Source organism: Lactuca serriola, chromosome 9 (genome assembly GCF_051521515.1).
Source record: "Lactuca serriola cultivar US96UC23 chromosome 9, Lser_US96UC23_V15, whole genome shotgun sequence".
Lineage (NCBI taxonomy): Eukaryota > Viridiplantae > Streptophyta > Magnoliopsida > Asterales > Asteraceae > Lactuca > Lactuca serriola.
In genome coordinates, this window is record NC_136416.1 from 212313896 (window position 1) to 212325135 (window position 11240).

Sequence of the window (11240 nt, forward strand, 5' to 3'; positions counted from 1 at the left end):
ACGAGTTCAACAACAATGCACAAAACTGATAGCAATTCCTCTTAAGATATTTAGAGAAAACTAATTCAAGGATTAATGTTATATTCTTAGGATTAATATTATATTTATTAATTTTTTAATAATTAATTGTTCTCGATTAATCTCCGCTTAGCCAATTAATCCTTTGACCCCGGTCCACTGTTAGGCTACCGTCGATCAATTTCTACAACCTTGAAAAACACCAATCGAAGTATACAACATTCTCATAAATTAACGAACTTATGACTTTTTATAACTAATACATATGTAACTAGAAAATGATAGATCCAAAATTATAATTGAATTGTTACCGAATAAATATATCTTTGGTTAGAACATTTGTTTATCCATGTATTTATTCTCCTTTCAAAATAAAAGTAATAAAAAAATAACCATATGATTTTGAGAAAAAATGACCATATGATTTAGAGAAATAAAGGAATTATCCAACTTTTAAGTATTTGTCAATTTGACCATCATTTCTCAAATTTGACATTTCTTATTAAACAGGAGCTTCATGTTACATCAAAAGTACATTATGGCAAAAAAGAAAAAAAAAACCTTTAGATTTCAGATTAGACAAAAGAAAAATTATTCAAAATTATCAAGAACATATTTGAAATCCTTAAAGAACAAATCAAAATTTTCAAGAACTAATTTGTTTGTATCGAAATCTAAAATAAATCTACTCTAATGAATGAAGGTTTTTTTTGCCACATGTAACACTCTCATTCAATTTGCCAAATGTCATTTTGTGGTTATTTTGAATTAATTTTTTTCCACATGTAATTTTATGGGTTTTTCTATTTTAATAAATTCCACATAATACATTTTAATGTAGTAATTACAATAAATATAGTAATAAATGAATATCAATTTCATTAATAGACTTACCTTCTTATTTCAAAATTCCCAAATTAAACCTCATTAGTTTATTTAGTTTATTTATTTAAATTTAAAAGATAAAAAAATAAACTTTAATTATTCATTATTTTTTAAATTTTCCTATAAATCCAAAGTTCTAAATATTTAGACATTTATGTTTAATTTTTTTAAATTAACCCATGTAATACATGAGCGTTACACCTAGTAAATAAACATACTAAAAATACAGATAGATTGCATTAGATGTATATAAAACATGTCATTTAGTTTAAAAATCAATGATAATAACATCTCGTAATCTAAAATTTCAAGAATATGTCCACAGTTAAAAAAACAAACAAAACATTTGACTTTTATCTGGTGTTGTCTCCTTCCTTAACCAAAAGACTTCTTGTCTAACGGTATCCGATGTTGTCATTTCTCATTGAGGTTGAGGGTTCAAGTCTTGTCATAAACATAAGTGAATGACAAAATTGCAAGAATGGTCCCTGTGGTTAGGTCGAAATTGCCACTTTGGGCCAAACAAGTTTGGACTAGCACTCATGGTCCAAAAGTTTTCATTTTCTTGCCACTTTGGTCCAATTTACTTTAAGCTTTTTGGTAATGATGTTTTTGCCATTGGTTTTTCTTTTTCAGTTTATTTAATTATTTATATACTTTAATAATTAAAAGAAAAATAAAAAAGAAAATACCTCTCTCTCTCTCCAGATGCTAAACCCTAGCAGCCCCCCCCCCCCATCGACTTCCAAACTTGTTCCAAAGCTTAGATCATGGCTGTTAATATCACCCATTTTGCCACCTGTCATCAATTTGATTTATTCACAACATTGTATGGAAGTTCATGTTGGATTAGTTTCTAAGTCCATAACTATTTTGGTATGTACTTGACCCGATTATGAGCATGGTCCTTTTGGGTTGCCTTCACCATAGCAATATGTAGGATGAATTAAGAAGAGAAATGTTTAAATATGATTTATTAATATATTATGAGAATAATATATTAAAGGAGAAATCATATTGTTTAATTAATATTAGTCAATAATTAATTGATAATTAATTTTGTGGCTAAAAGAGATTAATTAAACTTAGGGGACTGATATTGTAATTATAAGATAGTTACAAAGTTGGGCTTAGGATTCATTAGATGGCAATTGACGAATTCTATATGCAGATCCATAAAGAAATCGTCCAAGGGCCTTCTGGAATGATCCATTGGACTGCTTAAGGCTTGAGTAGTCAGATTAGGGTTTCCTAGTTGAAAACCCTAATAGCCTACGTATATAAAGGACCCTTATGGCCCCAAAAACGTGGTGAACTGAATCCTTAGGGTTTCTAGACGTTTTTGGGTGCCTCCTCTCTTCTCCTTCTTCACCTAGTTGCTCAGTGGTGTTTGTGACTCCATTAGAGGTGCAGCACTTGAGGCACTAAGCTTTCTGAAGCCAATCAAAGCAAGGAATTGATTGTTATTGCAATATAACAATCAAAGGTAATTACTAAACCCTTATTTCAGTTCTTATATGATAGATCTAGGGTTTATAGCTTTGGATATTCAATTGCATGTTCATTAGACAAACTAGATCCAAAAGCTATTAGGGTTTACATGTACACCATAGGATTGATGTATTGCTCAAAAACCCATCAGTTCAACCTAGCTTACAAGATATAAATAAATCATACACAAATCTAGATACACATTAACCCAGAGAGTTAAAAAGGTTTAGAATGGAACCCATATGAAAATCGTATTTACAGATATGCAACGAAGTAAGAACAAAACAGAGTAGTAATGAAATTTGTCGATCATGAACCTAGATTGGGATATACTAAATTACCTGAAAGAAATACAGAGGAAAAATTAGGAATAAATCCCAAATCATAAAAAGCCCTAAACCACACTTTTCATCGGAAATAACAAAATCACTCGATACTTAGTTCACTTTTCTTTCAATAGTAAGTAGAAGGGAAACGAGAGAAATTGAGAGATTCAGTGAGGGTGATAAAGATGGAAAGATATAGGGCTTTCACATTCGAAATCGACCAAGATTAAGATTACATTGCAGAAAACATTTTTTTACAGTGACGGTGAAATAGGATGAAGGGAAATAAGGTTTGATTCATGTAGTGACTAAAAGTGGTAGTTTGTGAATGGTTTCTAGGTTCAAAATCAAAGCAGAAGATGATGATGGCAGTTGATCGATCTGGACGATGTGAGTCAGTGAAGACGAATGGTGCTGAAGGTAGCAGATTCCACAACGGAGGCATTGGTGGTTGCTGGTTACGAGGGTGGGGCAATAAAACCTACAAATCTTTGTGAGTTTAAACAGTAGAGAGTTCCCATTATCACCAATTTATCCATTGTTATGTTGATGTGTTTAGAAAACGCTTCTTGATTCCTTTTGGTATGCAAGAATGTCTTTGTTCTTGCAAATGATAAGGGATGAGTTGGGTTGAGAGTGAGAGAGAGAGAGAGGTATTTTCTTTTTTTATTTTTCTTTTAGTTATTAAAGTATATAAATAAATAAATAAAACTGAAAAAGAAAAAACAAGGGCAAAATCGTTATTACCAAAAAGTTTAAAGTAAATTGGACCAAAATGACAAGAAAATGAAAACTTTTGGACCATGAGTGCTATTCCAAATATGTTTGGTCCAAAGTGGCAATTTCGACCTAACCACACAGACCATTCTTGCAATTTTGTATAAATGAATTTATGAAGTAATTTAGAAATAGATTAAATTTTCCCTTGAAAAAAAGAACAATAATACTAGTAAATTTTCAAGTAGGGGTGTTGATCGGGTAATTTTTTCGGGTTTCGGGTAATTCGGGTCTTTCATGTTAGCAAAAATACCCGTTACCCTACCCAAACTAAATTCGGGTAATTCGGGTTTGGGTAATTCGGGTATCGGGTCGGGTTTGGGTAATTCAGGTATTACCCGAAATATATATATTGAATTTCACCGGAAAATAAATTTAATGAAATAAATACGTCGTGCTTTATTAGTCTTGTTTATATAAACAAACGAGACATAAACGAAGTTACTCAAGCTTTGAACATTGAGATTTTTTAATCAATAATACCTTAGATATCAAGTAAATTTTTAACAACTTAATCTAATCAAATAAGATGTTAAAAAAACAAATACTTAAAGATCTTAATTTAAAGGTTTAAAATGTTTAAGATAATTGTAGCCATAAATTTTGCCATGTTCTGAAGTTTCGTCAAGATAATGAGTTTGTTAGTTACAATAAAAATTATAATCTAGAAAAGAGTTAAGTTTTAAAGAACATGATGATATATAAACAAATATTTTTAATATTGTTAGTGTCATATTGTTATAATAAAAAGATTCATGTTTTACAATAATGATAGTTAGTTTAAACGTGATCAAATACTTTCTATATAGTACAAACTTTACAAAAAAAAAAAAATTTAAATAATTCGGGTAATTCAGGTATACCCGAAACCCAAAAAATATACCTTTTACCCGACCTAAAAAATCAAGTTACCCGATTACCCGAAAAAATTATCCGATACCCGATTTACCCGATACCCGAATTATCGATACCCGAAAAAATCAGACGGATAATTCGGATATCGGATATTTTTAACGGGACTATTTTCAGGGATTTAAAAGACGATATTGGTATAAATGCAAGAAACTTTTGACTTTTAGGCTCTGAATCCAAAATAGCCTGTTTAGGACATTGGATGCCTCTTCTATATTTTTCCTCATATGGACATGGTCCCATACTCCAATGGACGACATCTGTATATATTCTGCTTATATTAATTAATTTAATGACATGTTTTTATCTAATTTTTGTCACTATTCCATATTATTATTATTATTATTATTATTATTATTATTATTATTAGAGGCCCCTTCACCCTATCTGCCATATCATATGTCGACCGTTTTCCTCTTTGTCGTCCACTTCAGCGGTAACAGAAAAAAGATAAATCGTCTTCCTGAGTGGCCTACACTGAATCCTTTGTATGACTAGTACTTAAGAATAAATTGCAGAATATTAATAATTATTCGACTGTATAAAATTTGAATCTTGAACACTGTTTTTTATAAAACATTTTAAATAGATATTCTAATTTCATACGATTATTTATTAGTCGTTTGTGTGTTTTATATTAACTTTAAGCTAAAAAAATATTTAGATAAAATATCTAAATAACTAAATTCATGAAAAGGAGATCTAAAAAATTATAAACTCCTTGTCTTTGGAACTCTTCTGTCGACATAATTAATTAATTAGAAAGAATTGAGTGGTTAAGATTTGTAGTTCATTATTGGCTTTAGACTTTAAAATAGTCATTTGACTAGTTAATGGCCATTTATTCATCAGTATGCATCATATTTTGTTGGAGTTTTCAAAATATTCGTAATTAACTTGTTTTTTTGGAATTTTCAAAATATTCCCTTTATATATGTAAAAATAATTTAAAAGTTTTACATATATGATATTGGGCAAGTTGCAAGTGAAAATAACATAGTTACTAATCTATAATGATATAAGAAACAGGGTTACATAAAATTCATTCGTATTTAAATAACTTAGTATTTTATTTGAATGTAACATAATGACATGTATTTTAAAATGCGGATTTTAAAGAATACATTCAATAAAATAGATATGGACCGAAGGTATATTCTTTTTATGTCTTTTGTCCTTAAGGACCATATGATACGTGTTATAACACAAATAATAAAAAATCGGATAATCTTTTTAGATGTGCACGCATAAACTCAGCACAGCAACAAATTTTCTTTTGTGGTTTCGTATCAGTCTACATTCATAAAACCAGGCATCAAATCATCACATCAAAAATTCTTTGTCATATTTAATTTCATTTTTTTTGGAACGTTAGAATTTTATAAAAGAAGTCTAACAAAATGTTGAACCTGTAAACCCGGAAGGGATAGGGGAAATGTGTTGATAAATTGGGAAGTGATATTTCCACTTAATAAATTGATTCATCCGTATCACACCCCATAAAGAACCGGTTTCGAATGTGAAGTGATATTTCCACTTGATAAATTGATTCATTCACTTGAAATGTATGTTTTACCAACTTGTACGATAACTGCAAATGTGTTGTACCTCATGTGGATGAATCAAATTATTAAGTGGAAATATCACTTCCTGTTTCGAATAGATTCATCTATGACTTTTTTAGGAGCTCTAAAGATTTTCATGAAATAGGAAGCAATACTACCAAGAACAAATTTGATAGTTGTGAGATGTTTGCCAATTGAAAGAAGCTTTAATTTCCATTTGGATAATTTGGAGAAAAAGTTCCCCAACTTCTTCCCAAGCATCAATTATAGCCATACTAGAACCCACTAGAAGACTAAGGTACATGAAGGGTAGTTTTAAGGTCACACACCTAATAACTATCCGTTCAACTGCCATAAAATTAATCCCAATACCCAGTAACCTGCTTTTATGAAGGTTAATCTTTAATCCGGAAGCAAGGTGAAAGCAATTCCACAATTGAGCAATACTAGTGAAACTCTCTTGATCCCACCCACCAAGGAAAGTTGCATCATCCGCATAAAAGAAATGAGTAACCTCCATAACATTTTGACCCTACTTGAATCCCTCGTAAAAGAGAATTTGAAACAACCGTTTTGACTGTAGCATGAAGACCTTCCATGGCTAAATTGAAAAGAAAAGGAGAAAGACGATCTCCCTGTCTAAGACCCCGTTGAAGTTGGCATTCAGAAGTATGCGATCCATTAATGAGAATAAAATCCCTTGAGGAAGTAAGACAACCATGCACCCATCCCCACTAAGAAGCACCAAACCCGATCTTGTTGAGAACATCATATAAATAATCCCAAAATACCTAGTCATACGCCTTCTCAAAATTAACCTTGAAACTCATCAACTTTTTCTTTTTCTTCTTATACCAAACTACACTTTCATTCAACATGAGCGGTCCGCTATATTTAGTTTCATAACAAAAAAAAACGATATTATTGTCTAATTAACTAGCATAACTACATAACAATTAAACCAAACCACTTTCAAACAAGTACCACTTACCATCTCAAAAAACATCATGAAAACATTATCAACCGACTCTATCAATTTTTTCTTTCCTATTCCACTTTTCTCGTTTCTTTCATATGCAGTATTCAAGTTTTCTTGTTCCTCTCAAATGTCATATTCCAATTTTCTTATTCCTCTCAGATGCACCTCCTTGTCTCTTGCAACTTTTTGAATTGTACCTCTTTTGGTGGCATTTGCTACAAGTGACTATCATGCGTTTCCTAGTTAGCTTGTTCCTTTCACTACTATCATATCCTACTTGTTCATCTTCATCTCTTTTTCTCTTATTCTTTCATCAGCGAAGCCACTCGACCTACGGGAGAGGAATGAGTACTCTCTCTCCTCATTCAAAGAAGATAGAAGAATTCCCCAGGACTGCTATAACTATAGGGAGAAGTGAGAACTAGCTAGACCATATTGACTTTTATATAAGCTCGACCTTCAAAGAGGGAGTAAAAACTGACTTATAGGGGTTGCCAGTCATAGCTATAGGAAGAGGGAATCCAACTATCACAATTCAATCATAGGGCTAAACTGTGTTTGATTAGTACCGACTTTCGTTGAACTGAACAAGCGAAATGAGAATGTCAGTCTAGTGCTAAAAAGGACCAACTTGTTTTATGATGCTTTGGTGCATTTAGTATAGTTGGACACCTAAACCTTAGCCACATATATATAGGTCATTAACAGGGTCAGTCGTCACTCTATATATATTTTCCATGTCTATAACCAATAAAATTTATGAACCCATTTCTATGGTATACCCGCACCCATACTATTTAGTCTTATATTCCAAATATATGTTACTTTCTTGCATGTCCTCAACTTTATGGATTGTGTGGAGAGGTTTCCTTGGAATATATACAAGCATAAATATGCATACAACTTCCATTGTAGCTATTAGAGTTTTTAACCATTCTTAGGCCTTTCTTAATGTTGCAATTGCTGTTATCCTTGCTACTTTCTAAGACTAGGGTTTTGTATAGTGTATACATTTGTCATATTGTAGTTGTTATTGTTTTTCGTTCCTATTATTGATTGCCCACACACTAGGTTACTTGTTATTGGCAAGTTATTTATGCATTTAGTTATTTCATATCATGTAGGGCGCGGGAGACTTATTGTGTGCTTTTGAGTTGTTGTGACCTTTGATGTGAAGTGTGTGTCATCGATAGAGTATCATGACAACCATATATCATTATAGCATGCTAGATGCACGTATGTGTTATGAAGTCTTCCAACCATGTAGTCATTGTTGAGTTTGGGTTAGTTGTTAGTTGTGTTGTTAGTATTACATTCAAGGTACCACATAGCTAATGCTAAAAACAAATGTTGGTCATTTATATTCATTTACCTAGAATACCAACATAGTTACATTTTGCTACCAATATAAATAGCATGCTAGATAGAGTATCATGACAACCATATATCATTATAGCATGCTAGATGCACGTATGTGTTATGAAGTCTTCCAACCATGTAGTCATTGTTGAGTTTGGGTTAGTTGTTAGTTGTGTTGTTAGTATTACATTCAAGGTACCACATAGCTAATGCTAAAAACAAATGTTGGTCATTTATATTCATTTACCTAGAATACCAACATAGTTACATTTTGCTACCAATATAAATAGTATAATTGATGAAGAAACATAAAAATGTGGTCATAACTCATAAAAACTAATTCCAACTATCTGAAAATCACACATAAAAAGGATAATCTTTATATATCTCTACATATAGTATCAAGAATCTCGAATCCACCATAATCAAGATTAAAAAAAAAAGGAACGATGATTCTATAACTTAAGTCCCACTTCATAATATTACCATAAGGGTTGAGAAAAATCTAAATAAGTTTCTTTTTTTGGAAGAAGCGCGTTAAGTACCATAGTTGTCCACAAGAAGCCAAAATGCAAACACCCAATGAAAAGATACTATACCATGCCACCCTGGCATTTGTAGCCTCACTCACTCCTCTCATTTCTGCTTCTCTGTTTATAAAAAAATAAAAATAATTTGTTATTAACTTATTAGAATAAATGAACATAGTAAGAAAACTCACCTGCCCTTGAGGTATAGCAAATTATCATGAATGGCCTCCACAGCTCCTTCAAGCTTTCTCAATTCAAGCTCAACCCCCTATAAATCAATTCAAACAAACATCAAGATTCAAGCCATAACTTGCAATGTATGATGATTTTCACCAAAATGTGTGACAATTAGTCAAATTTCTAAAATACCCTTGTCCATCTTTGATGTTTTTATTGGGAAAAAAGAAGTTTATTCTCACCTCAATCTTTTCTTTCCTAGCAACACTCTCCCAATCTTTTGCTGCAACTCCAATTTTCCAGTCAATATTAACACTCAAGGCACCACCTTGATTAGGGTGATCTGGCCAAAAACATGTCACATATTGACCTGCTTCACTTGATGTGAATGCAAATTGACCATGCGTTATATTCTCCTTATGATGAAGGATGTTTCCATAAGGTGATGTGACCTGTTGAAGTAACAAATGTCACTAAGAAAGAGAACATAGTAGTGAGGTTGGATGAACTTGAAGGATATGCAATATAACATCATCTGTAGTATATTAGTAACATTCTGATTCTAGGAGAAAAATGAGTATTTTTGTGGTTTAAATTCTGCTATGGGTTTTAGAAATTGATAAAATAAAATTGACTTTATGTATTATAATGCAACTATTTTTTAGGAGATCATTGGTGTAAAATTTTGTATCAATCATATACTCCTTTTTGTCCCCAAAAAGAAGATTCCACTTCGTAATTCTTTCTGCAGGGGGAAAAAGGAATCATTGTTGTAGTTTAGCATAAAGATAGATATCATGCTTCCAAATTACCCTTTAAAAATCAATGAATACTCAATCTTTTATTTCTTAAAAAGAAAAAAACAAATTTGGGGGAGGATTACTTCAAAAAGGTTTTCCCAACAGCTCAAAAGTGAAATAAAGGCACAAAATTCATGAACTAAAACCTAAGAATTATCGATAAGTCATTGTTCAAACACACAATTCTACGCAATAATTACCAAAAAGAAAACCTCAGACAGATTATAAAGGACTTCTTAAGTTGCGGCATGCAGATGCTTAGGAGAGTAAAACATACATTGACACACACATCTATAATTACCTTAGCGGAGATGGTCGGAGTGGGATGAAGGTGATCATCGGAGATAACGACGTAATCGCCGACGACGACGACGTTGTTGTGGATTTCCTCCGTCACGCACTTGTTTCCCGATCTAGGTAAATTCAACCATACAGATTCACCCTTTTGCACCAATAGTAGCATCAATAAGAAAACCGGCAACAATACCCTAGAATTCTCCGCCATTTTCACTCTATATGTAGAATTACGTATGTAGATGAATTATGTGTACCGATATCTACGCCTCTGAGTATCAATCGATCGCTGAATTCTGGTAAGATCGAGGAACAACCACGTTAATCGTAGACGGGTGTCTCATGCGTTTGGGGTTGCATTTGGTTTTCAGTTGTACTTAACTTGTGTAGAGATGTAGAAGTGTAATTTGGGCTGCATGGGTTCATAATTAGCTTCATTTTAGGATTGTTTAAATATTTTATTGGGCCTTGAGCCCATTTGATTAAACAAATAAAAACTTAAGAGATAATTTTTTAATGATAAAATTGTTTAGGAAGTCCTTCATTCTCTTTTCATCCTTTCCCGTTTTCAGGTTAGTTTTTACTATTGAAACTCATATGCAATAAGTCTTGCACATTTAACAAGATTGATGCTTAGTCCTTCTCAAAAGTCTAATTTGTTCTGTCATTTTTTTTTTCCGTCGATGCTCCCTAGCCATTACCACAATAATGAGTTTAGTTTAAGCCTATGTTTGCAATTATAATCCCTTTATTTATGTTGGTCATTCCAATGCCTTCTTTAATATCACCCATTATCTCTAGAAACTATAATAATTATATCTTTGCATTTTGCTAGCAATAGTGTCTAAAATATGGACTTTTGTGTCCATTGGATCAAAACTTTGATACCCTCAACATATATGATAAATGGTTATGTCTCAATTAATTACATGAAAGCCATTTAAATTTGGTTTTAATGATAAAATATACTACATTATTGCTTTTGGTTTTGTGTTTTATTGTATAGCAAAAGCTAATCTCGTACTATTTTCCATGAAACTTCATCATGGTGAGAGGTTTAATAAATTTCTAGGCATAAGAGGTGATGATGGTCATATTTCAGTTTATCGATTTGCTTTACGTATATG

The 11240-nt window shown here is 31.9% G+C and overlaps 1 protein-coding gene across 1 annotated transcript; it reads right to left on the bottom strand.

Moving 5' to 3' along the window:
- Window positions 1-8634: 8634 nt before the first annotated feature.
- Window positions 8635-10483, bottom strand: LOC145076633 (transmembrane emp24 domain-containing protein p24delta3-like). The gene is made up of 4 exons (XM_079022443.1): window positions 10121-10483; window positions 9262-9471; window positions 9034-9110; window positions 8635-8962 (listed from the first exon to the last, which is right to left on the bottom strand). Exons 1-4 carry the CDS (start codon window positions 10322-10324, stop codon window positions 8818-8820), a joined length of 636 nt encoding a protein of 211 aa, XP_078878569.1. The 5' UTR covers window positions 10325-10483; the 3' UTR covers window positions 8635-8817.
- Window positions 10484-11240: the final 757 nt, after the last annotated feature.

What these genes read in the sequence shown, in the direction of transcription:
- LOC145076633 (XM_079022443.1), bottom strand. Translation starts at nt 10,324, where the DNA reads ATGGCGGAGAATTCTAGGGTATTGTTGCCGGTTTTCTTATTGATGCTA. An exon ending in CTCCGACCATCTCCGCTAAG is followed by an intron (nt 9,472 to 10,120) that starts GTAATTATAGAT and finishes TTACTTCAACAG; the next exon opens with GTCACATCACCTTATGGAAA. An exon ending in TTGCTATACCTCAAGGGCAG is followed by an intron (nt 8,963 to 9,033) that starts GTGAGTTTTCTT and finishes TTTTATAAACAG; the next exon opens with AGAAGCAGAAATGAGAGGAG.